Genomic DNA, 26250 nt, shown 5'->3' with positions numbered 1-26250 from the left:
AGTCAAAGGATCAACAACCTGTGAACAACAGTTCACAATCACAACAGCAACACCTACCACAGATTTGGGTTTGCTGATTGCCACCAGACTGGCCAGAAAATCTTCATCATATAGCTGGCTAAAAATATGGGAATTGTAGGCCACCACTATGGAGATTTCTTCCATCATTTTGTCAGCAAGCTCCCAGCTGTTAGCAGCAGCAGGTTCACTATCCAACAATGAACCTTATCTGAGTTCTTTGTGGGTGATGGTCGCCCACACCCACCTGAAGAAGCTAGAGTGGGTGGAGTGTCACAAGAAAAACCCCAACCAACCAAAGCAGCTCCTGTATGTAGTTTGTCTCTTGAGGTGGGAAGGGGGAGTCTCTTATCTTTACAGGAAATTTGTATTATAAATGCCTGCTCACATTCTCAGAGAAAGTAGAAAAGTAATTTACTGAAGTTTTCACAAATATTAGGAAACTATTTAATTCCCTCTGTTCATCCCAAAGTTCTTTGTAATGATTCACTCTTTAAATCCAATATTTATCCACAGGCAGATGATTCTTCTTGTTGGGGGAGTTTGTTTTTCTACTGAATTCTTGCTTTATGCTTATTCTGCAGATTCAAAGAAAAGGAGTGTATAAATGACCTCTCGTATGCCCTCCACGGAATTTTTCACAGGTTTATAAAGCTATCCTCAGAAATACTTGAAAAAGCAGTCACTTTCTTCTGCACAGTTTTAGGTTGTCATTTGTGTCACTTAGGGTTTTTTGGAAAACCTGTACGAAAATTAAAGCACAAGTAGGGCTGCTACAGCAACAATATCAAATTACAAGCAAGAGTCCCAGCTATGGTAGAGATTTAACAGATGTTAGTTTCCTTTTGTAACCCAGAGAGTAAAACAGTCACCTCAAAAAGGGAAGAATATGATGAAAAAATCAATAATCTTTTATCTAAACTATCTATACTCTAAAAAGGAAATATTTCAGGCAAAAGAAAACCAATAGAAATCCACATTATTTTTCCCAGGCTTGATTGTCCTTAGCATGAAATATTCAGGACTTCTGTAACTTTTAATTACAAAAGTGACAGGGTCTCAGACAGACAGTGTACAGTAGCCCTGTTGGTTGCTTCCTGGAGAATCAGTCTTGTCAAATCGTTTGTTTAAACATCCATATGACAAAGAAAAACTGCCAAAACAGAAAAAATAATTTGGAAAATGATAAAAGAAATTGAAAGTTATCAAATTATAAATGAAAATATAGTTCTACAGAAAAGTATAAATTGATTTAAAGAAATAAACAAAACATACCCTCTGAGAAAAACGCCCTTACGCACAGTTTTACTAGGAAAAGTAATCATTGCCAAATGAACACAGAGTAAAATTATATTGTCTGTGCTTCTGTTTAGCCCCATCTATTACATTTTTTACCCCCTCTGGTAGCATTTTGTTCCAGCGACGAAAACTCCAATCTGTGCAAGAAATATAAATGGATTCAGTTGGGTGTTTTTCCTCAAATCAGAGTGAATGCTGGACACTGCAAACCTTACAGAGATTTCCAGTCCAAATTACCAGTCGCATATTGTCACACGCTTGCTTTCCAGAATAAACAGGATAAGATCAACGTTGCTCTTCTCTTTTTCCTGTTTTTCCTGAAGTATCTTTCAAAGATTACATGCGTATTTAAATAGCACCACGTGTTATTTGCATTTGAATAGGAAACTTGAGCAACAGCTGTAGTGTTCAGGATTAAAAACCAACATCTCTTTTGCTTAAATAGAGGAGGAAAAAAATTACACGTTATTGCTAGGAAACAGAAGAGTGTTCTAATAGGCTTATGGCAAACAAAAATGAGGCACTTGAGGTGAAATCCTTGAGATTAAGACAGTTTCTGATCATCTTGAACCCTTGCAGGAGGAAGACAAATATTTTCACTTGAAATTTATCTGCAATGCAGCTTTTGTGCTATATATTTCTCCTTTGCTTAAAAGAGGTTGTCTTATAATATTTCTTTTACTTGTTTCCCTCAGGAGAGGTAATTCAGATTCAAAAATTAGAGTGATATCCAGTAAACAATTTGTTTATCAAGGAGTCCAGCAGACAGATCATACCTTGTATTCTAAAATCTTCTTATATTTTCAGAAGAGCTGTAACTTGTACTGGGAACTTCTTCATGTATGTTCTCTTCTGCTTCATGGCTTCAGGTTTTTCTTGTAGCAACACTTGCTGGCGCTGAAAGCAGTTCTTCCTGCATTCACATTTCTCTCAGTCATGGTGACTCAGTGTGTGCGGACAGTATCTGTATATGAGGTGTGCTAACAAAGACACCTGTTGTAGGAGGTGAAGAAAGAAACTTCCCATAATTCCACACTCCTTGCTGGCAGCTGTACAGAGGCTGCAAACAGGGACTGAAATTACATTTGAACAGTCATGTGTGTACCAAGGGAGCGAGCACACAGAACAACAAGCAGCATTCCTGCGATAGTGAGAGCACAACTTAATTCTACAACAAGGGTAGGGGGTAGAGAATGCAGATATGCAAAATAATACCCAGCTCAGATCATTAAATCCTTCTAGTCAACTTTTTGCTGGTCAGAGATTATGGGGCAGATTTTACTCTCATTTTACAGCAGAACAGTTCACTGACTTAAAAGGGTATTATTTCAATCATGTGAGCTTAGCTGAGTTAGCCTGATGTGACTGAAAAGTCCTGTTAGAATGCAGGCAAGTTGTGTTGCCTGACTGGGTTGTAGCCCAGAAAGAGCCTAAGCTGCAACATGGCCAGCACCTGCATCTTAACAGCGCTTTTCAGTACTGTTAAGATAACCCGATTGAGCTAACACAATTAAAAACACAACCTGTCTGCCTATCAAGACATGGCCCAGAGTATCATTTCACTGAAATTGGGAAGAGGGGATATGCCTTTTCTACAGAAACAGCTCACAATCTCTTCAAGTCTGCCCACGTGTTTTCTGAACTTGAATACTGAGCCCCTCAGCAACAAAGATTTTTAAGCACTCCTTTGATGAATAACATATCAGACACATGATGTAAAATCTATGTGCAGACTAGAGCTGCCTCACGTTACTCCTCATCCTTTGTAACAAATGCTGCTGCTTTGCATAACACCACACATGTACTGCAGCAGCAGTCATCAAGGAAGTGGTAAAGCAGTTTTCCTGTGTCATTTGTATTTCAACCAGTTGGTCATGGGGAGGCAGGAGGGCAATCTTAGCCAGCCAACAGATGGTTAGGACAGCAGCACAAGATTACACTAGCTAATATAACTGACCTGAATCACATATGCTGGGATTTTACACATTTGGATGAAAAGAAAATACGAATGGAATATTACTGAATTTTGCATAACATTTACCTTTATGCAGCAAAATTCTGCTTACTCACCGGAGAAGATTCCCTCCCACCCTACCTCCAGCAATGTCTTATTCCATATGACAAGGGACCTTTCGCCTGAACGACTGAAATGAGTAGGTGAGGTAACTTCTGTTGTTGGAACAGACGTGAAAGAGAGTGCAGCTAGAAAGCTTGTCTATTTCACCACCCACCTTGTCTCTCTAATATCCTAGGACCAACATGGCTCGACCCTCACTGAAAAGAGTTATATATGCTGAGTAAGGGCCCTCTCCAGATTCTGCCGCCACTCCTTTTATGAAGCAGAGTTTGGAGTTTCCTTCAGTTACTCCAAGTTGGATTCATTAACATAACAGACTTCAGACAATTACATTCAAACCTGTTTGTATAGCACTTGAGGTGCTACCTGGCAGCGTTTAAGAGATTTTTGCATAGTTTTTCAACCAATACAGGATGAACAATGGTACTATCATACCCCTTTCATAACTTCCCCACCATGTAATGAGAGGTAAGATCTGTTTCAAATGCAGCCATTAAAGTGGAAAACAGCTGATTAGAACAGAAAGCTTGTTTATCCCACATTAAAGGTCTACCCTCCTCCTTACCCCAAGAGGATTACTGGCAATTAAGAAGCCAGAGGAGTGGACAAAAAAAAAAGAAAAAGAAAATTCTAGCTCTTAATTTGCATAGGGAGTAATATTACTCTCCCACAGAGCTAAATATCACAGAAAAACCCCTCAGGACTGTAAAATGGTTGATCAAACCTGGGCAATCCCAGAAAACATTGCTGTACTCCAGAAAGAGTTTAATCCCACCCTCTTCATTAGGCTGATTCCTAGGGTAAATCACACTTTTGTAGCCTGGGGAATGCCAGACCAGCCTTGATTTAGGTGTTACCTACCTCAAGATAAGCAATAATCAATACAGTCCTATGTAGATATACCTTTGAGAAGGAATATTAACCATTAAATAAGTAACTGGCTTGAAACAATCATAGTAAAGGCTCATATTCTAATTATGAACTAGTTCAAATTTTAAGAGAAACATAATTAATTAGGAACCCCTGTGGATTTTCTGACAGGTTTCAGAGTAGCAGCCGTGTTAGTCTGTATCTGCAAAAAGAAAAGGAGTACTTGTGGCACCTCAGAGATTTACAAATTTATTTGAGCATAAGCGTTCGTGAGCTACAGCTCACTTCATTGGATGCTCATGAAAGCTTATGCTCAAATAAATTTGTTAGTCTCTAAGGTGCCACAAGTCCTCCTTTTCTTTTTGTGGATTTTCTGTTTTTACACAAATATTAAGTATAAAGTGATATTAATGGAGAGTGTCATGTAACTTCATAGCAGTGGTGTATGCTGAACCAGATGCCTATTGCTGGGCTAAAGCTTTTCATGGTTTTACTTTGTCAGATAACATGGCCTACATTTTAAAAAATGTGTGTGTGTGCACCTGGGTTGTGCCTGCAAAAATCCTGCCCACATGTGTACAAATCAGGGTTGTACATGCAGTAAGATATGTATGCATGCAAATCCTTGACTTTTGCAAGTGTATTGCCTTCCTTGTAACTTGGGTGCAGGCAAAATTGTGCACTCAATCTTACAGATTTAAGCCAGCAAATCAATATACTTTAGAGAGTTACTGTTATTCTTCTGGTGGTAGCAGAGGTTAGCAGGACTGGAATTGCTGAGGTACAGCCTTTTCCAGCAAGCCGGTGACTCTGGAATTCTCTCCCCCTCAATATAAATCTGTAGCAAGTTTTAGAGAAAAGGTCAAAACTTTTGCTTCTTTTTTATTTTATGGCTGTGCTCTGGCTGTGTTTGAATTATTTACTGCATGCATGGGTGAAGGAAGGGGAGATGAGATTTGTTTCCCTTACTTTGTTCTACTCCTATTTTAAAGTTAAAAAAAAAAAAAGCTTTAAAATTGTTCCGGCCTTCTCTATAGATTATAAGGAAGCAAATTTGCAAAACCTGAACTCCTCCTTTCCTTCCTCCATCCTTTGCAAATCATCTGTATGCCACACAGAAAGCTAACACTGACCCAGGTTCCCACTGTAGTTATTGATGAGTAAAGATCTGTCTGAGACCCACCTCCCAGATGCTCTTTCCTTGGCTGTGCACAACAGCAGACCTATTACCTCCCTCGGCATACACACCCCAAATGCAAAAGGGAAGGAGAGCAGGCCAGCTGTGGCTGCCCCAAGACACAGGCAATAAAGTGATTTTGAAGGCCACTCCTTTCTAAACAGGGTATAAAAAGGTTCATCTCAACTTTATGTGGAATTTCAGGTTTTGCGTTTTGCTGAAGCTTCAAGTAAACCTGCAGGACGTGAACCTGGCAAAACCAAATCCACCCCATTTGATTTTTAAAAACCTATGTGGACTTTAAACAGGTGATAACGTCTGTAGCTGTGATTCTAACCCAGTGGTTCTCAACCTCTCTCAACTGTACTCCTTTCAGGAATCTGATTTGTCTTGCCTACTTCAAGTTTCACCTCACTTAAAAACTACTTGTTTACAAAACTGAGACATAAAAATACAAAAGTGTCACAGCACACTATTACTGACAAATTGCTGACTTTCTCATTTTTACCATATAATTATAAAATAAATTGATTGGAATATAAATATTGTACTTACATTTCAGTGTAATATGAGAGTCTGTTTTTCACTTGTGAGTCTTGTCTGAAGCCTGAGCCCCAGGTGGCAGGGCTGAAGCAGGTAACTTAGCTTTGCCAGGTCCCCTGTGGCATGGAACCCCTGGCAGCTGCCTTGCTTGCCACCCCCTAATGCTGGCCCTGCACTTGTGACCCCCTAAACCTGTCCCGTGACCCTTCTGGGGGCTGCAACCCCCAGGTTGAGAAACACTGATCTAGATGAGTTGAGTACTCCCTGGAAGACCTCTTAGTACCCGCAGGGGTACACGTACCCCCGGTTGAGAACCACTGTTCTAAACTACATATTGACACCCAGCAACATTCAGCTCCATCCAGCCTTTTAAATTATGGCTCTCTCATTTCTTACTGAATTAAATCCAGATTTTAAAATTTAAATATTTTACATTTCTTTCCTATATTCCTTATTTCATTTTCTTTCTAAAGCTATGTCTACACTACCACCCATAGGCACCAACTCCATGGCTGCTCTGGGGCTGCAGCACCCATGGGAAAAAGATGGTGGGTGCTGAGCATCCACTGGAAGCCCCCCATCAGAACCTCCTCCTTCCCCCAGCACCTCCCACCCACCTGCGGCCTCACGGATCAGCGCCTCCCCCTCCATCCCAGCGCCTCCTGCCTGCCACAGATCAGCTGTTTCACGGCATCAGGAGGCAGTGGGAGAGAGGGGGAGGAGCGAGGGTGCAGCGCACTCAGGGGAGGGACGGAACTGGGCGGGAAGAGGCAGGGTGGGGGCAGGAAGAGGCGGGGAAGAGGTAAGAAGAGCAGGGTGGGGTGGGGCATTGGGGGAAGGGGTGGAGTGGGGGCAAGGCCTGGGGGAAGCACCCCCCGGCAGATTAGAAACTCGGTGCCTATACTACCGCTTGTGTTGGTATAATTTATGTCGCTCAGGGGTGCAAAAAACCACCCCCGAGCGACATAAGTTACACCGACATAAGCACCAGTGAGGACAGCGCTAGGTCGGTGGGAGAGCTCGCTGGGGATGGTTTAATTATGTCAATGGGAAAGCTCTCTTGCGTCATTATAGAGCCACTACACAAGTGATCTTACAGCGGTGCAGCTGCATCAGTACAGCTATTCTGCTGTAAGGTCTCTAGTGTAGACATGGCCTAAGGCACTAGCAGTTATTTCCTTACTTTCCTCTCCCCGCTTCAGCTTTCTCAAGAAATCAATGGTGAATTACTCACTTCATGTCCTTCTGTCTCTAGATAATGTATATAGAGATTTCTTTTTAAAAAAAATCGTCTATGCAAATCATTGTCCTGAACACTGTGTTTGTGTATAACAGTCCTTTCCCCCACCCTCCACCTACGTTTTGGGTGGGATTTTCAAAGGAGCCTAAGGCCTGGTCTATACTACAGAGTTAGGTCGAATTTAGCCGTGTTAGGTAGATTTTAAAATGAATGCGTCCACACAACTAACCCCGTTCTGTCGACTTAAAGGACTCTTAAAATCAACTTCTGTACTCCTCCCTGGCGAGGGGAGTAGAACTAAAATCAACCTTGCTGGGTTGAATTTGAGGTCGTGCGGGCGCAAATCGACGGTATTGGCCTCTGGGAGCTATCCCACAGTGCTCCATTGTGACCGCTCTGGACAGCACTTTGAACTCCAATGCACTAGGCAGGTAGACAGGAAAAACCTCGGGAACTTTTGAATTTCATTTGCTGTTTGGTCAGCGTGGGAAAGTCAGCAGCACAGGTGACCATGCAGTCCCTCCAGAATCGCAAACGAGCTCCTGCATGGACCGAAAGGGAGACACTGGATCTGACTGCTGTATGGGGAGAAACATCTGTGCAGGCAGAACTCCGATCAAAAGGAAGAAATACAAGTATATTTGCCAAAATCTCACAGGGCATGTTGGAGAGAGGCTACAACAGGGACATACGGCAGTGCCATGTGAAAGTTAAGGAGCTGAGGCAAGCCTACCAAAAGACAAAGGAGGCAAACGGTCGTTCCGGGTCAGAAACCCATACATGCCGCTTCTATGATCAGCTGCATGGCATTCTAGGAGGGGACCCCACCACTGTCCGTGGACACCTGCAAGGGGGGAGTCCCACGCAACACGGAGGAGGATTTTTTGGATGAGGAAGAGGAGGAGGAGGAGAATGCGCAGCAGGCAAGCTGTGAATCCGTTCTCCCCGGCAGCCAGGACCTTTTCATCACCCTGGAGCCAATACCCTCCGAAGGCGGGATCCCTGACCCTGAAGCTGGAGATGGTACCTCTGGTAAGTGCGCATTTGTAACTACAGTACAGGGTTTAAAAGCAAGAGTGTTTAATGTTTGATTTGCCCTGAAGAATTGGGATGCATTCATGGCCAGTACAGCTACTGGAAAAGTCTGTTCACATGTCTGGGGATGGAGCAGGAATCCTCCAGGGACATCTCCGTGAAGCTCTCCTGGAGGTACTCTGAAAGTATTCTGGAATCATTGCAGCACAAAGCATAGCAACGAATGGTCCTGGGTTTTGGTCGCATACAAGCAACATTCAGTCTATATCCTTCTGTGTTAGCCTCAGGAGAGTGAAATCATTCATGGTCACCTGGTTGAAATAGGGGAATTTTTGTAAGGGAACAGTAAAAGGACCCCGTTCATGCTGGGCTGTTTGAGCTTCGCTAAAAGGGATCATCCCGGAGAACAGCCACGCGGTGGGGTGGGGGGAGGGGTGTGCTGCACATCCACCCCAAAACCGCAGCCCCTCCTTTTAAATGTGAAACCCAACCCATTGCTTGCTATGAGAAAGGATGGCGCTGCAGTTTGAAACCATTCCCACATGTTATGCGTAAGAAGCCAACCCTGTGTACTCTTTGCCTTACCATGGCTGCGTGGAAACGGAATTCTGTTGCCCAGCCGTGTGTGATGTGTCACCATACCGGCAGGCGCTCAATATAAAAGGCAAAATGTGACCTTGTACCTAAAGCACGTGTGCTGTCTGCTGTGAATTGCTTGATTCACTGTGAAACATAAACATATATCTGTGTTGTTACCTTTGTCCTTGAATTACAATGACTGTCGTCATATACTGTATTTGAATAGCAAATGAGAACAGATATTAACATTAAACAACACATTATAAAGTGAGATTTGCAAATATGAAGAAACTTGAAGTTAGCAGGGCACCGTGGGCCAGGAGTCCTTCGTTCTAATCCAAAGTTTGCACCTGACTTGCTGTGTGGCCTTCTGCTAGTTGGACTGCTCTGATTCTGTTTTCTCATCCACAAAATGGAGGTTGGATTACCCGCCTATTTCATTGTGAAAATTAGTTAATATTTGCATTGAAAATACAAAATGCTAAGTATAATTATTTGGCGATTGCCTGTCAGGTTCTATCCAAATTACTGTCAAAACAACTTATTAACTGGCAGACTGCCACACTGTGCAGGGTGAATAGGACACAGAAGAAGAATACAATGAAATATTTATTTGGATGCTTCATATCACAACTGGTGGTGTGCCTCCTAGCATAAATGGTTTTAATTTTAATTTGATCATCTAGGGCATGTCCACAAAGCAGCTGGAAGGTGCAATTCACAGCGCGGTTAGATGTCCACATGCTAACTCTGCTTGAGCTAGCACCTAAAACAGTGCAGCCGCAGTGGCATGGGCACAGTCCCGCCTGATCCACTGCATACATGCTCGGGTGGCTAGCGGGAGCTGCCGCCCAAACCACTGGGGCCGCACTGCCACGTTTAGGGGCTATGTCGAGCATAGCTATGTTGAGGCCACTGAACTCAAGCTAGAGATTTTTGTGTGCGGATGGGAGTTGGGTTAAGGGCAAAATTCAAGTTCTAACTTGAGCGAACTGTGTTGTGAGACATACCCACATATGTGGTCCATAGTGAAAGAGTTCTGCAATGCTTGCAAAGCTGCTGTCATTACATTACTCCCTCCACTCCAGCCAAAAGAGCTCACCAGTGCAGAGGAGAGGTGACAGCACCCTCAGCAATGGGGATGCAGTGGCTGTGATATCCCTGGAAATGTGAGAAGCACTGTGCCAACTCCAAGCAGAGCTGTGTCCATATATTCCACAATCGAGCCCTTAGTTTGATTATAATGATGTGAAGGCTAGAAAGTGAATGCTGAGAAACTTTCAAGGGGAAATTTTTATATTAAACTTACCTCCAAAAAAATTCACAAGATTTTTGAGAGGGTTTTTTTTGTTTAATTTTCAGTGACTATTTTATTCTAGTTTTAAACATTTTGCCTTGGAAACTATTTAGATTCTGTCATGTTGCATAAGATATTAAATTATATACACAATGACCAGCAACACCACACTTTAATCTAAGAGTCAAGTTATCCTTTGCCACTACGTCTCTGTTCATCATTGCACTCTATAGTGAAAGGAATATAGTTCACATTTGGAAGAAAAAAATATTTCAGAAGCAAGGACAATTTCTCCTCAAAGGTTTATTTTATCTGAGGTTCAGTATGCAAGTTGTTTCAGTCCTTAATTGTGTTGATCCAGTTTCCTAATGTGGAAACTATATCGACTACCTGATGGTTCAAAAAATGTAATACAATTAGAAAAGCTATGGTTTTTTTCAAGATACATTTTTCTTGATTTGATAGAACAGGCTTATCTTTGAACTTGGAGTGGTATGTGAGCGGGAAGGGAGCATCTTACACAGCTGAGTGAGGCAATTCTTTCCATGATAATGAAATATTTCTTTACTCAGACTCGATCAAAGAGACTCCAGGCATTTTCAAACATTTGTATGTCCTGTTGGCATCTCCTCAGCTTTTCACCTCTGGCTCCATTTTGCCTTTTATTCAAGTAAGATACGATCTGGTCCATGACACCAGTATTACCACTGCTATTAAGTCTACGTAGCTAATGGAAACGAGCCACTCTGTAAAGAAAGACAAAGGAATATATCCAGCCCAGTGCAGGCACCCACAGGAGAAGAGATGGGAGTGTAGGGAGTCTCTTCTCCTTGCGTCCAGCTGCAAAGACTGGACAAAATCTACCACTTGGACTATTCAAGGCTAGTGCTTTTGCCATGTGATCGAGCTGGCCGGTAGCAGAAAAAAGAGGACACTGCACTTCCATCAATGGTGATGTAGTGGCTGTGCTCCCTCTTGCTCCCTGGAGGCTCAAAGACTCCTAGAGATCCTGCTGGTGTGGTGTCTCCCTACATCACCACAAACAGGGCTATGTCTTTGCCCTGGTCTGCACTACGAGTTTAGGTCGAATTTAGCAGCGTTAGATCAATTTAACCCTGCACCCATCCACACAATGAAGTCATTTTTTTCAACTTAAAGGGCTCTTAAAATCGATTTCTGTACTCCTCCCCCGATGAGGGGATTAGTGCCCTTGCGGGTCGAATTTGGGGTAGCTTGGTCACAATTCGACAGTATTGGCCTCCGGGAGCTATCCCGGAGTGTTCCATTGTGACCGCTCTGGACAGCACTCTCAACTCAGGTGCACTGGTCAGGTAGACAGGAAAAGGCCCGCGAACTTTTGAATCTCATTTCCTCTTTGGCCAGCATGGCAAGCTGCAGGTGAGTGCAGATCTTATCAGCAGAGGTGACCATGATGGAGTCCCAGAATCGCAAAAGAGCTCCAGCATGGACCAAACGGGAGGTACAGCATCTGATCACTGTATGGGGAGATGAATCCGTGCTATCAGAACTCCGTTCCAAAAGACGAAATGCCCAAACATCTGAAAAAATCTTTAAGGGCATGAAGGACAGAGGGTATAACAGGGACCCGCAGCAGTGCCATGTAAAACTTAAGGAGCTCAAGCAAGTGTTTCTACCAAAAAAACAAAGAGGCAAATGGCCGCTTGGGGTCAGAGCCCCAGACATGCCGCTTCTGTGATGAGCTGCATGCCATTCTAGGGGGGGCAGCTACCACTACCCCACCCCTGTGCTTTGACTTCATCAGTGGATTATCACGCAACAGGGATGCACATTTTGGGGATGAGGAAGATGATGATGAGGAGGAGGAGGTTGAAGATAGCGCACAGCAAGCAAGCGGAGAAACCGTTTTCCCCGAGAGCCAGGAACTGTTTCAAACCCTGGACCTGGAGCCAGTACCCCCCAAACCCACCCAAGGCGGGCTCCCGGACCCACCAAGAGGAGAAAGGACCTCTGGTAAGTGTACCTTTGTAAATATAATACATGGTTTAAAAGCAAGCATGTTTAATGATTAATTTGCTCTGAAGACTTGGGATGCATTCATGGCCAGTACAGCTACTGGAAAAGTCTGTTAACATGTCTGGGGATGGAGATCGGAAATCCTCCAGGGACATCTCCATAAAGCTCTCCTGGATGGTCACGCCTCATGGTCACCTGGTTGAAATAGGGTAATTTTATTAAGGGGACATTCAGAGGTGGCCGTTCCTGCTAGGCTGTGTGCTTGTGGCTGAAAAGAAATATTCCCTGCTATTATCCACACAGTGGGGGAGGGGTGAAGCGATCACCTCAGAGAATTGGGTATATGTGTGTGTGTGTGTTGGGTTTGTGCTGCACGTTAACCCGAAAACTGCAGCCCCTCCTTTTCCATGGCCAACCCATTTTAAATAGCCAACCCAACGGCTGCTTGGTATGGGAAATGAGGGCGCTGCTGTTTGAAACCATTCCCACATGTTATGATGCTTAAAGCAGCCAAAAGACTGTGGCCTACCATGGCTGCCTGCAAGCCGAATTCTGTTGCCTGGCCCTGCATGAGTGATCTCTCACACCAAACCGGCAGACCCTCAATATAAGAGGCAAAATGTGACCTTGTACTGAAAGCACATGTGCTATGTAATGTTAACAGCAAGGTTCTCTAAAATGTGTCTTTTTAACTACTACTCTCCCTTTTTTTCCCTCCCGCAGCTGCAAATGTTTCAACACTCACATTATCATCTCCATCCCAGAGGCTAGCGAAGATTAGAAGGTGAAAAAAAACGCACTCGCAATGAAATGTTCTCTGAGCTCATGCAATCCTCCCACACTGAAAGATCCCAGCAGAATGCATGGAGGTAAGCAATGTCAGAGTCCAAGAAAGCACAATATGAACGTGAGGACAGGTGGCGGGCTGAAGATGATAGGTGGCGGGTTGAAGATGATAGGTGGTGGGTTGAAGATGATAGGTGGCGGGTTGAAGATGATAGGTGGCGTCAGCTTGCTGACAGAAGGCAGTAGGCAATGCTGAAGCTACTGGAGGATCAAACTGATATGCTCCAGCCTATGGTTGAGCAGCAGGAAAGGCAGGAGCACAGACCGCCGCTACAGCCCCTGTGTAACCAAGTTCCACAGCTTCCTCACCCAGACGCCCAAGAATGCGGTGGGGGTGCCTCCGGGCACCGAATCACTCCATCCCAGAGGACTGCCCAAGCAACAGAAATCTGGCATTCAATAAGTTTTAAAGTGCAGTGTGGCCTTGTCCTTCCCTCCTCCCCCACCCCACCTGGTGCTTCCCTCCTCATCCACCCCTCCCGGGCTACCTTGGCAGTGATCCCCCTATTTGTGTGATGAATTAATAAAGAATGCATGAATTTGAAACAATAATGACTTTATTGCCTCTGCAAGCGGTGATCGAAGGGGGGAGGGGAGGGCGGTTGGCTTACAGGGAAGTAGAGTGAACCAAGGAGGCGGGTTTTCATCAAGGAGAAACAAACAGAACTTTCATACCATAGCCTGGCCAGTCATTAAACTGGTTTTCAAAGCTTCTCTGGTGCACACCGTGTCCTCCTGTACTCTTCTAACTGCCCTGGTGTCTGGCTGTGTGTAATCAGCGGCCAGGCGATTTGCCTCAACTTCCCCCTCCACCATAAATGTCTCCCCCTTACTCTCACAGATATTGTGGAGTGCACAGCAAGCAGTAATAACAATGGGAATATTGGTTTCGCTGAGGTCTAACCGAGTCAGTAAACTGCTCCAGCACACTTTTAAACAACCAAATGCACATTCTACCACCATTCTGCACTTGCTCACCCTATAGCTGAACTGCTCCTGACCTCTGTCCAGGCTGCCTGTGTATGGCTTCATAAGCCATGGCATTAAGGGGTAGGCTGGGTCCCCAAGGATAACTATAGGCATTTCAACATCCGCAATGGTTATTTTCTGGTCTGGGAAGAAAGTCCCTTGCTGCAGCTGTTGAAACAGACCAGAGTTCCTGAAGATGCGAGCGTCATGTACCTTTCCCGGCCATCCCACGTTGATGTCGGTGAAACGTCCCTTGTGATCCATCAGTGCTTGCAGCACCATTGAGAAGTACCCCTTGCGGTTTATGTACTCACTGCCTTGGTGGTCCGGTGCCAAGATAGGGATATGGGTTCCGTCTATCGCCCCACCACAGTTAGGGAATCCCATCGCAGCAAAGCCATCCACTATGACCTGCACATTTCCCAGAGGCACTACCCTTGATAGCAGCAGCTCAGTGATTGCGTTGGCTACTTGGATCACAACAGCCCCCACAGTACATCTGCCCACTCCAAATTGATTCCCGACTGACCAGTAGCTGTCTGGCATTGCAAGCTTCCAGAGGGCTATCACCACTCGCTTGTGAACTGTGAGGTCTGCTCTCATCTTGGTATTCTTGCGCTTCAGGGCAGGGGAAAGCAAGTCACAAAGTTCCATGAAAGTGCCTTTATGCATGCAAAAGTTTCACAGCCACTGGGAATCGCCCCAGACCTGCAGCACTATGTGGTCCCACCAGAGTGTGTTTGTTTCCTGGGCCCAGAATCGGCATTCCACGGCACGAACCTGCCCCATTACCACCATGATGTCCAAACTGCCGGGGCCCATACTTTGAGAGAAGTCTGTGTCCATGTCCTCATCACTCTCATCACTGCACTGTCCTCGCCTGCTTTTGTAGGTTCTGGTTCTGCATATACTGCTGGATAACGCGCGTGGTGTTTACAATGCTCACAACTGCCGCGGTGATCTGAGTGGGCTCCATGCTTGCCGTGCTTTGGCGTCTGCACGAGAGCAGAGTGGCAGTGGAAGCAGCAGGTGGATGACGATGCTGACAGCAATATGGTGCCCTCACGGATAAAGGCGTGAAATTATTGTCAGCTGTTGCTTTCACAGAGGGAGAGAGGAGGGAGCAAGGGGTAGGCTGGCAGCAAATGGTGCAGTACGACTGTAGCCGTCATCATTTCCAGGCAGACTGAATCTCCATGAGACGAAACTTAAGAAGAGAATGACCTGGAGTCACTCCCATTTATGTCCAGGCGCCCCTGACCGACCTCACCGAGGTCGGCCAAGAGCACCCAGGAGACAACGACGACAACAGCTACCAGTCATACTGCACCGTCTGCTGCCACAAGGCAATGATCTGCTGCTGTGTAGCAATTCAGTACCGCTTCTGCCAGCACCCAGGACATGTACGGTGACGTGAGCTGAGCGGGCTCCATGCTTGCCGTGGTATGGCGTCTGCACGGGTAACCCAGGAACAAAGGCGCAAAACGATTGTCTGCCGTTGCTTTCACGGAGGGGTGGGGGCTGACGACATGTACCCAGAACCACCCGCGACAATGTTTTTGCCCCATCAGGCATTGGGATCTCAACCCAGAATTCTAATGGGCGGCGGAGACTGTGGGAACTGTGGGATAGATACCCACAGTGCAATGCTCAGGAAGTCGACGCTAGCCTTGGTACTGTGGACGCACTCCGCCGACTTAATGGTGTTAATGGTCTTAAATGGGGACACATACAATCGACAGTATAAAATCGATTTCTAAAAAATCGACTTCTATAAATTCGACCTGATTTCATAATGTAGACATACCCTTAAAGGCACAATAGAGCTACAATATTTAATCCTACTTCGCATTTTCAGCATGCTTTCTACAAGCAGGAAAACTCTTCAGGCCTAATTCTTCGTGCACAGATTACAATGGGATTGTGAGATATAATGGAGGATTGATTCATATAGATACCCTCCCTTGATTTTTCAAGGGACACCATCAACCTAAGCATCATACCTCTGCCTGTTACAAGTAATGCCTAGGATTACTGTAACTACATAGTAACACCTAGGATTACTCTAGCAGATGAGAGAAATAAATAAAAAAATTTCTATATATATGTGGAGTTGGTTTACTTTCTGAATTTGACAGCACTTTGTGTATGGTCAGTGTCACTATTTTCCCATCGCTTACTTGGTCTTTCACAAAACTTTAGAAAAAAGTTTTAAAAGAAGAAAATTTGGTTTGTAAAACCATAAAAATGTACAGGAGACTCTGAGGCAGGTGTGTACCTGACATGACTTTTAGCACATTTGCTTTAAAATTAGCTAAATTTCAAGTTGACGGTGTTCCCTTTTACCCTGATTTGCTCTTTTGCTCCTACCAGTCAGCTTCTAGGCTGGGTAAGAACTGTAAGAATGTGGCAGCTCCCGTCTAACATCAATTTGTATGCAGAAGGTTCAGGTTTTATTAGATTCCAAGTCTGTATTCACCACTCAAATTAAAGAGGGAAAAATCAGTCTTTGTCTTCTATTGTTTACAAAAGGCTCTATTTGGGATCTCAAGAAAAAGCTCTGAGAATTCTGGCTCTACTCTATAACAGCACTGCTTTAAAGTAACACATGAAGTTGATCAGAAAATGGGTGCTTTCAAGCAAATGTTAAAATTAATGTGAAAAAAGAGACATTATTTTGTTTTCTCCCATGTGATTGACCATATATAATGTAAATCTAGTGCTGTGGATACCTATGGGGTTCTTAGAAAAATTTTTTTGGTAGCATCAGAGTGTGGCCACCAACCCTTGCTGGTGGCCGCTCTGACAATTTGTATTCACCTAAGAACTGCAACTGCACCATTTTAAGTGTAGACCTGTCCTTATTTAGCTGTAACACTCTGAGTACCTTTCCCAGACCTGAAGAAGAGCTCGATGTAGCCTGAAAGCTTGTCTCTTTCACAACAGAAGTTTATTCAATAAAAGATATTACCTCACCCACCTTACCTCTCTCTAACACCACATTCTTAGTTACAGACCATCTCTCTTTAATGTAATTCCCCAGCACTTCAGCTCAAGGTTGTAAGGATGCAGTCTTTGCATTCACTCGAGGATTCCTCTCACTTTATGTCATTAAAGTAGCACAACCTCGGCCTCACAGGTCTGCCCCTTCCGCCCAAGTAATTCATAGAATCATAGAATATCAGGGTTGGAAGGGACCTCAGGAGGTCATCTAGTCCAACCCCCTGCTCAAAGCAGGACCAATCTCCCATTTTTGTCCCAGATCCCTAAATGGCCCCCTCAAGGATTGAACTCACAACCCTGGGTTTAGCAGGCCAAAGCTCAAACCACTGAGCTATCCCTCCCCCCTAATTCTTCTATACCACATTCTTTCCATGTTTGGAATTCTCTCTGGCCTTTCTGAGCTTCAAAATAGCTATCTATCTATTGAGAAATCATTACACAGAGAATAGCTAGTATTATTGCCTGATATAAGTGAACAGCAAGAAGAGCAGCTTGTGTACATGTTTCCTAAAGGAATTAAAGAAGTATTTGAAAGAAAGATGGTTTTGAGAGTTCAACTATTAATTATGGCCAGGCTGTAGCAGTTAATAGCTGGCCAGAGTTATGAAGATGTCCTGTCCCAGCAGATCACTACAGGCAGCTCACTAACTGATGTAGAGCGGGTCAAGCCACAGGAGCAGAGAAAATGACAACTGTGGCTGGCCCCTGCGTGAAGTTCAAGGGAGAGGAAAGGCAATTTGCTCCCTTTGACACCCACAAAAAGTCAGTGATAATCTAGCCCATTATTATTATTAAGGTTCATTTACGTAGTGCCTTTAAATTCAGTGGCTCTCCCTAAACAGAAAAACATGCATTCCTTGCCCCAAGAGCTTATTACTATAGGCCAAATCCTGCTCTTATGCACAGGAACAATCCCACTGACTTCCTTTACACTACTTGTATAAGTAAAGCCAACAACACTCAGCCCTGGGTCAGCGTTCCCACTAATTTTTCCCACCTATGTGTGGAATGAATTTTGTTATGTGCACCAATATGTGTGACAGACACATCACCTTCATATTGGTGCACATTAAAAAATTCATGTGGTGGGGGTAGGGCCAAGGTGTTCTTGTGGGAGGGGGCTCAGGGCTGGGGCAGAGGGTTGGGGTGTGAGGGCTCCGGCTAGCGGTGTGGGCTCTGGGGAGGGGCTGGAGATGCAGGATTTGGAGTGCAGAAGGGCTCTGGGGCTATGGTGGGGAGAGAGGACTCCCCCCAACACCCTCTCCTCCAGCAGCACCTGGGCTGGGGGGGAGAGGCGCCTGTCCCTCCCACAGGAGCTCTAGGGCTGGGGCTGGGGCTGCAGGATAGGCACCCCTCCCCCGGCTGTAGCAGGTCTAGGCTGGGGGAGGACTGCACCAGGGGTGGGCCTGGGCCGCGCCAGCCGTGCCTGGGGCCAACCCGTGCTATGCTGGCCGCACCTGGGTCCGTGCTGGTTCTAAATAGGCTGCTGCCTAGCTATGCAGGTTACAGGGAATTTAGCCCTCAGGGAGTATGAGAGGGGTTGCACAAGCTGTTCAGGGCTCAATCAAGGAAATTGAGATGAGAGATTCCCAGCCCTATTTTATGCTCCAGAGCTATACCCCATCATCCCTTTAAAAGATGCTGAAAAGTACACAAGCCACCAGCAGCTGACCAGGCAGCCAATTACTCATCCCAGAAAATTGGAACACTGATTTATTTGAATCCTTGTGATTGTAGGCAGGGTTTGTGGGTCCTTGAGAGATGAAGGCCTGAGGCCTGAATGGCATTACAGTAGAACCTCAGAGTTACGAACACCTCAGGAATGGAGGTTGTTCGTAACTCTGAAACATTTGTAACAAAACGTTATGGTCGTTCTTTCAAAAGTTTACAATTGAACAGTGATGTAATACAGCTTTGAAACTGTACTATGCAGAAGAAAAACGCTGCTTTAAACCATTTTAATTTAAATGAAACAAGTACAGAAACAGTTTCCATACCTTGTAAATTTTCTTAAACTTTCCCTTTATTTTTCTAGTAGTTTACGTTTAACACAGTACTGTATTTGCCTTTTGCGGGGGGGGGGGGGGGGGGGGGGGATGTCTCTGTTGCTGCCTGACTGTGTATTTCCAGTTCCAAATGAGATGTGTGGTTGACTGGTCAGCTCGTAACTCTGTTTTTTATAACTCTGAGGTTCTACTGTATTTCACAGTTTGTCTGGAGCCTGATGGAAGGCAGTTGAGGCTTACTGGTGAGGTGGATAGTTAGGACAGATGGCATCCATTTCCTTAATGAGCCAATTAAGAGAACCTACCAAAGGGGTCTATCTGATCTCACAGGAAAGAAATAGAGATGGAGACTGCAAAATCTGTCCTGAGAGATTCCTAGGGCATAGAAGCCAAAGAAGTGAGTTATGCAATATAGTAGTTAATTGGTAGCAGTGTGGTCTTGCGGCTAAAGCAGCAGACTATGTCAAAATACCTGGGTTCTACTTGCAGCTGTGCCACTGACTGATCTACTGTGACTTTGAACAGGTCATTTCCTTTCTCTTCTTCAGATTCCCCCTCTGCGAGTTGGGGATAACAATATTTCATCTTCCAGAGGTGTTGTGAGGCTCAATTCTTTAATATTTGTAATGTATATTGTGATAGTTAAAATGTCTGGCAAAACTGCAAAATACTGTCGGCTCTATTTATTCAAACAATGTGAACGACTGAACAGAGACAATTTTCTTTTGAGTCACAAGAACTGGTGACAGAGTAGCAGCCGTGTTAGTCTGTATCTGCAAAAAGAAAAGGAGTACTTATGGCACCTTAGAGACTAACACATTTATTTGAGCATAAGCTTTCGTGAGCTACAGCTCACTTCATCGGATGCATGCGATGAAGTGAGCTGTAGCTCATGAAAGCTTATGCTCAAATAAATGTGTTAGTCTGTAAGGTGCTACAAGTACTCCTTTTCTTTTCAGTCATTTTTGTTGCTCTTCTCTGGACTCTCTCCAATTTGTCCACATCCTTCCTGAAATGTGGTGCCCAGAACTGGATACAATACTCCAGTTGAGGCCTAATCAGAGTGGAGTAGAGCGGAAGAATTACTTCTTGTGTCTTGCTTACAACACTCCTACTAATATATCCCAGAAGGATGTTCGCTTTTTTTGCAACAGCGTTACACTGTTAACTCATATTTAGCTTGTGGTCCACTATAACCCCCAGATCCCTTTCCGCAGTACTCCTTCCTAGGCAGTCATTTCCCATTTTGTATGTGTGTAACTGATTGTTCCTACCTAAATGAAGTACTTCACATTAGTCCTTATTGAATTATATCCTATTTACTTCAGACCATTTTTCCAATTTGTCCAGATCATTTTGAATTTTAATCCTCTCCTCCAAAGCACTTGCAACCCCTCCCAGCTTGGTATCATCCGCAAACTTTATAAGTGTACTCTCTATGCCATTATCTAAATCAGTGGTTCTTAACCTGGGGTGCACACATCCCCTGGGGGTGCAAGATGCCTTTTCGGGAGGTGTGAGACATGCCAGATTTTTTTAGAAGGTAAATCATTGAAAACACAAATTAAGCACAGGCACATAAGTACAACTACTTTGTTTCATGAAACCTATGTATTTATTAACATTATACATTTTTTAACGATTACTGTAACATACAAACAAAAATATATCTAGGTTTAAAGAACTGACCTACTTCAACGATTTTTGATAAGGGGTGTGAGAATATATTTTGATTTTTGATTAGGGGTGCGAGAACATATTTTGAGAACCAAAGGGGTGCAGGCTGCAGTAAAAGTTAAGGACCACTGATCTAAATCATTGATGAAGATATTGAACAGAACCAGACCCAGAACTCATCTCTGCGGGACCCCACTCGTTATGCCCTTCTGGCATGACTGTGAACCACTGATAATTACTCTCTGGGAATGGTTTTCCAACCTGTTTTGTACCCACCTTATAGTAGCTCCATTTAGGTTGCATTTTCCTAGTTTGTTTATGAGACGGTCATGCGAGACACTATCAAAAGCTTTACTAAAGTCAAGATATACCACGTCTACGGCTTCCCTCCATCCACAAGGCTTGTTACCCTGTCAAAGAAAGCTATCTGATTGGTTTGAAACGATTTGTTTTTGACAAATCCATGCTGACTGTTACTTATCACCTTATTATCTTCTAGGTGTTTGCAAATTGATTGTTTAATTATTTGCTCCATTAGCTTTCCGGGTACAGAAGTTAAGTTGACTGGTCTGTAATTCCCCGGGTTGTCCTTATTTCCCTTTTTATAGATGGGCACTATAATTTGCCTTTTTCCAGTCTTCTGGAATCTCTCCCGCCTTCCATGACTTTTCAAAGATAGTTGCTAATGGCTCAGATGTTTCCTCAGTCAGCTCCTTGAGTATTCCAGGATGCATTTCATCAGGCACTGGTGACTTGAAGACATCTAATTTGTCCAAGTAATTTTTAACTTGTTCTTTCTCTATTTTAGCCTCTTCTGATCCCACCTCATTTTCACTGGCATTCACTATGTTAGACATCTAATCACCACCAGCCTTCTTGGTGAAAACCAAAACAAAGAAGTCATTAAGCACCTCTGCCATTTCCACATTTTCTGTTATTGTTTTCTTCCCCGCCCCTGCACCATTGAGTAATGGGCCTACCCTGTCCTTGGTCTTCCTCTTGCTTCTAATGTATTTGTAGAATGTTTTCTTGTTACCCTTTATGCCTCTGGCTAGTTTGAACTCGTTTTGTGCCTTGGCCTTTCTAATTTTGTCCCTACATACTTGTGTTATTTGTTTATATTCAGCCTTTGTAATTTGACCGAGTTTCCACTTTTTGTAGGCCCCTTTTTTGATTTTTAGATCTTTGAAGATCTGGTTAAGCCAGGGTGGTCTCTTGCCATACTTCCTATCTTTCCTAAGCAATCAAATAGTTTCCTCTTGTGCCCTTAATAATGTCTCTTTGAAAAACTACCAACAGTCTGCTATTGTTTTTCCCGTTAGACTTGCTTCCCATGGGATCTTACCTACCAACTCCCTGAGTTTGCTAAAGTCTGCCTTCTTGAAATCCATTGTCTTTATTTTGCTGTTCTCTCTCCTACCATTCTTTAGAATCATGAACTCTATCATGATAAGCAACACGTGAAGAGTGAGAAGGAAACCATCAACGATATACAATTTTTATATTCATATTATACTGTTTGTGGCTGCCAGAGAGTGTGTCTGATCTATGGGCAATCACAAACCTCACTGAAGCTGATGGGTTTGCTAGCCACCTTTCATTCAGGCCAAGTGTAAGAAGCAATTAAGTGTCTTTATGAAGAAAGACACTGAAACAGTAAAAACTACTGCCCAAGGTAGTGTACTGAATAGGAAGGCCTGAGCAAGAACTAACTCAGGGAGAATAAGAAGGGTTTCCTTGGGACCAATTGCAAACTCAGGGGCGAGGATATTGATCAAGGGAGCTGTGTGTCTGTGCATGAAAGGAATCAGAAAGCCAGCAGACAGGGGGAGAAGCAGTGAGAGCATGGCTCTGGGAGGAAGTCAAGAGAAAGAGTTTTTTCTGGGCTGGCAGCAAAGGCAGGTTTTGAAATTGTGAGCCAGGAAACTGTCTGCTATTGTTTATTGCTATTGTGTTCAGTGAAACAGGATTTTGTGTACAATTCTTTGTAAAGAAACAGCATTGCACCAAAGAAATACCTGACTCTATCATCATTTTCTCCTCCTAATGGAAACAACATGCAAACACCCGAATATTGGCTAACAACTCAGGCCAAGGGATAAGAGATAGGTCTTGAAGAGATATGAAGGAGGTGAGGGTCACCTTACAGGATAGTCACCTTAAATGTAAGAGTGGTAGCCGTGTTAGTCTGTAACAGCAAAAAGAACAAGGAGTCCTTGTGGCACTTTAGAGACTAACAAATTTATTTGGGCAAAAGCTTTCATGGGACAGAACCCACTTCATCAGTGGGTTCTAGCCCACGAATAGAACCGGCTCTAGGCACCAGCAAAGCAAGCATGTGCTTGGGGTGGCACATTTCTAGGGGCGGCATTCCGGCCATCCTTTTTTGGGGGGGGGCAGTTGCACTCTCAGAGCTGCGCCACTTAGACGGGGCGAGGGCTCAGCGCCCCTGACTGCAGCGGGAAGGGGAAGCCCCAGCCCCGGGGCTGAGCTGCCGCTACCTGGGGAGGAGAGGGTGAGTCCTGCCAAGGAGCCAGGACTGCGCCGCCTGCTCTGTGCACTGGCTGCTGCGCCGCCTTGTGCCACCCCTTATATGGGGGTTTCTCTGCGCGGCTGGGCAGGGGAGGGGGGAAAGCCCCTGCAGGCGCTGGGAGAAGGTGACATCACTCCCTCCACTTCCAGCACTGCCTGCGAGCCCCAGCCCCACCTGAGCCGGCTCTGCCCACGAAAGCTTATGCCCAAATAAATTTGTTAGTCTCTAAAGTGCCACAAGGACTCCTCATTGTTTTTACCTTACATTTAAGTTCAGGGAAGGTTTTCTATGCATAAGAGGTAACATGGAAGAAATCAGAAAGACATTTGTGGTTGGAATAGCCAAACTGGTGATTTTGGCTGTTACAACAGCCAGAGTGGAGGAGGCTGGGGAGGTGAGAAGATAGAAGAAAAGTGTGGATACTTCTGTATTCATGATTAAATCATTTAATGAATTGCCAAAGCCCCTAATGACTGCCCCTCCATGTTCCCCATCCCTCACCAATCTCCCACTCAGTCCCTCAGTTCTCCCAATCCCCAACTGCCTTCTCCACTGGAGGCTGCTGTGTCACTTTTGCATAGTGCTGCAGGCAGGCAGGCAGAGTAAGCTGCTTGCAGTGCATAGGCACAGCCCTGAAGCAGGTGCAGTACAGTAGAGGTGGCCCTGCCCTGTGAGCTTGGCAGCAGCAGTGTCATCCCCAACACTAGGGTTCTCAACTGTCTAATCGCACAAACCCGAACACCCTTGCCTTGCCTCCCACCATTTCCCTGACACCCTGTCCCTTATTTGAGGCCCCTCCCCACGCCCACTCCATCCCCCCTTCCTCCATCACTTGCTCTCCCCAACCCTCATTCACTTTCACTGGGCTGCTGCAGGGGGTTGGGGTGAGGGCTCCAGGTGGGGCCAGAAATGAGGGGTTTGGGGTACAGGAGGGGGCTCTGGGCCGGGCCCGAGTGGTTCCAAGTGCAGGAGGGGGCTCAGGGCTGGGGCAGAGGGTGGAGTGTGGGAGGGGGTTCGGGGTGCGGGCTCTGGAAAGGAGTTTGGGTGCAGGAGGGGGCTGAGGGCTGGAGCTGGGGTTGGGGTACAGGAGGGGGCTCAGGGCTGGGGCAGAGGGTTGGAGTGCAGAAGGGGGGTGAGGGGTACAGGCTCCGGCACTTACGTGGGCAGCTCCTGGAACTGACCGGCATGTCCCTCCAGCTTCTAGGCTCAGGGGTGGCCAGGTGGCTCCGAGCACTGTTCTGCCACAGGCACCGCCCCCGCAGCTCCCATTTGCCGGAGTTCCTGGCTGATGGAAGCTGTGAGAGTCAGCACTCTGGGCAGAGACCCCCTTGTCACTCCTGCACTGAGGAGCCAGACATGCCGGCCACTCCCGGGAGCCGCATGGAGCCAGGGCAGGTAGGGAGCCTGCCTTAGCCCTGCTGTGCTGCCGACTGAACTTTTAGCAGCCTATTAAAATCTCCCGGATTGCTTTCAATAGTCACCGGGAGATCGATGCCGATTCTGGTAGACTCCTGGCCAATCTGGGACGGTTGGCAACCCTACTCACCACAATGGTGGAGTGGAAGTTTATGTGGTAGGAGCCCAGGGGAAGCCCCCCTCCTCTGCAGGCTGGAGACAGGGGCAATTGCTGGAGCCCACCAGGGAACTTGGGGGGAAGTGTACAGGAGCCTCTGGTGGGGAGCTAGGGGGTTTCTGAGCAGTGGATTGGAGCTGGGAGGCAGTCAAGGCAGGGGCACAGGGGAGCCAGGGCCTGAATATGCATGTGTGCATGTTTAGGATCTTTGAGGTGCAAAAAAACCAGGACAACCTGGATGACCTTGAGCCAATAAAACTGGACTGCTGGCAGCATGCCCTGAGCAGCCTTACAGATTTCTCAGCACAAAAGGGCAGATCCTGGGAAAGCCTGGACAGGTGGTAACCTTAAGTCAGTGTGCACTGATTGTTGCATTTTCAACCTGTAATTGTCACACACACATTAGGATGGTCGGGGGGTGTTCAAAAACAGAAAATATACAAAAACATGATTTCTTCTTCATTCCCCCCCCATCTCATTTTTAGGGCAATCTCATGATTTCTGAACTCTTGGGAGTGGACAATACTGATAAAATTACATGCATTATCAAATTTAATTGTATAAGTAACTGATTATATCAACAGTCACAAAAAGGAAAATCCAACCTTTTCCTATTGTATATCCTGTATAAATTATTTACATTTCTGTAGCAGCAGCCAACCTCTCTTCTTCCAATGTCAACAAACTGGTCTTTATGCTCTCAGACAGACTTTTGGAGCTTGAAGGATTTCGAAGTTTCAGATTTTAAGTCTCTATGTACTAGCATAAGGAACATTTAATTGTTTAGTACCCTTACTACAGGCATTTCTGAGCAGCTAGATGTTATCTACCTTTATTATTTCCAAAGCACATAATTATTTATAGTCTCACTAATCCTTTACTATTTGTTTTTGATCAGTAAGGGGCAATAGAGGGAAACCCAACATTAAAACCTGGATATATATTGTCTGACTCGTGCTCACCTTGTTCTGAACATCACCTCATCATTCTTGAAAGTTCTTTGGGAACCCTTAAATCAGTGGTCACCAACAGGCCGATTGCAATCGACTGGTCAGTCCAAGAGGATCTCCCAGTTGACTGCGATCTCCGGTGGTACAGCGGGGCTGCAGCTAAGGCAGGTTCCCTGCCTGCCCCGGCCCCACACCGCTCCTGGAAACATCAATGTGGGCCCAGGGGCAGGGGTCTCCCTCCACATGCAGCTCCTGCCTGCAATCACCACCCCCCGCAGCTCCCATTGGCCAGGAACGGGGAGCTGTGGCCATTGGGATCTGTGGGGGCGGTGCTTACAGAGAGGGGCATATGGCGGTGGTAGGCAGGGAGCCGCCAGAGGTAAGGGCTGCCCGGCGGAAGGCCACACCCCAACCCCCAGCCCTGACCCCCCCTCCCAGAGCCAGCACTCCATACCCCATCCTGCACCCCAAGCCCCAGCCCTGACCCACTCCTAGAGCCAGCACCCTGTACCCCCTCCTGCACCCCAATACTCTGCCCCAGCCCAGAGTCCTCTCCTGCACCC

At 45.5% G+C, this 26250-nt stretch overlaps 1 protein-coding gene across 7 annotated transcripts in view; it reads right to left on the bottom strand.

Annotated features, from left to right (window-relative positions):
- Nucleotides 1-26250, bottom strand: part of RABGAP1L (RAB GTPase activating protein 1 like) — a 551596-nt gene that overhangs the window by 55876 nt on the left and 469470 nt on the right. Inside the window, exon 1 of one of the 7 annotated variants that reach the window (XM_048861153.2) lies at nucleotides 2094-2279. The exons of 5 other annotated variants lie outside the window; for them this stretch is intronic. Coding sequence is in view for 1 of the 2 variants with exons in the window: in XM_048861152.2 (XP_048717109.1) it covers nucleotides 58-168 (111 nt within the window). In the remaining variant the exon portion in view is untranslated. Of the gene's footprint in view, nucleotides 1-57; nucleotides 1220-2093; nucleotides 2280-26250 lie in introns of those variants that run through there. One more of the 7 variants, XM_048861152.2, reaches the window with a different exon arrangement.

The sequence above is a fragment of the Caretta caretta genome, chromosome 8 (genome assembly GCF_965140235.1).
Source record: "Caretta caretta isolate rCarCar2 chromosome 8, rCarCar1.hap1, whole genome shotgun sequence".
Lineage (NCBI taxonomy): Eukaryota > Metazoa > Chordata > Testudines > Cheloniidae > Caretta > Caretta caretta.
The sequence above is the reverse complement of the archived record's forward strand: the minus strand, read 5'-3'. Positions and strand labels throughout refer to the sequence as shown.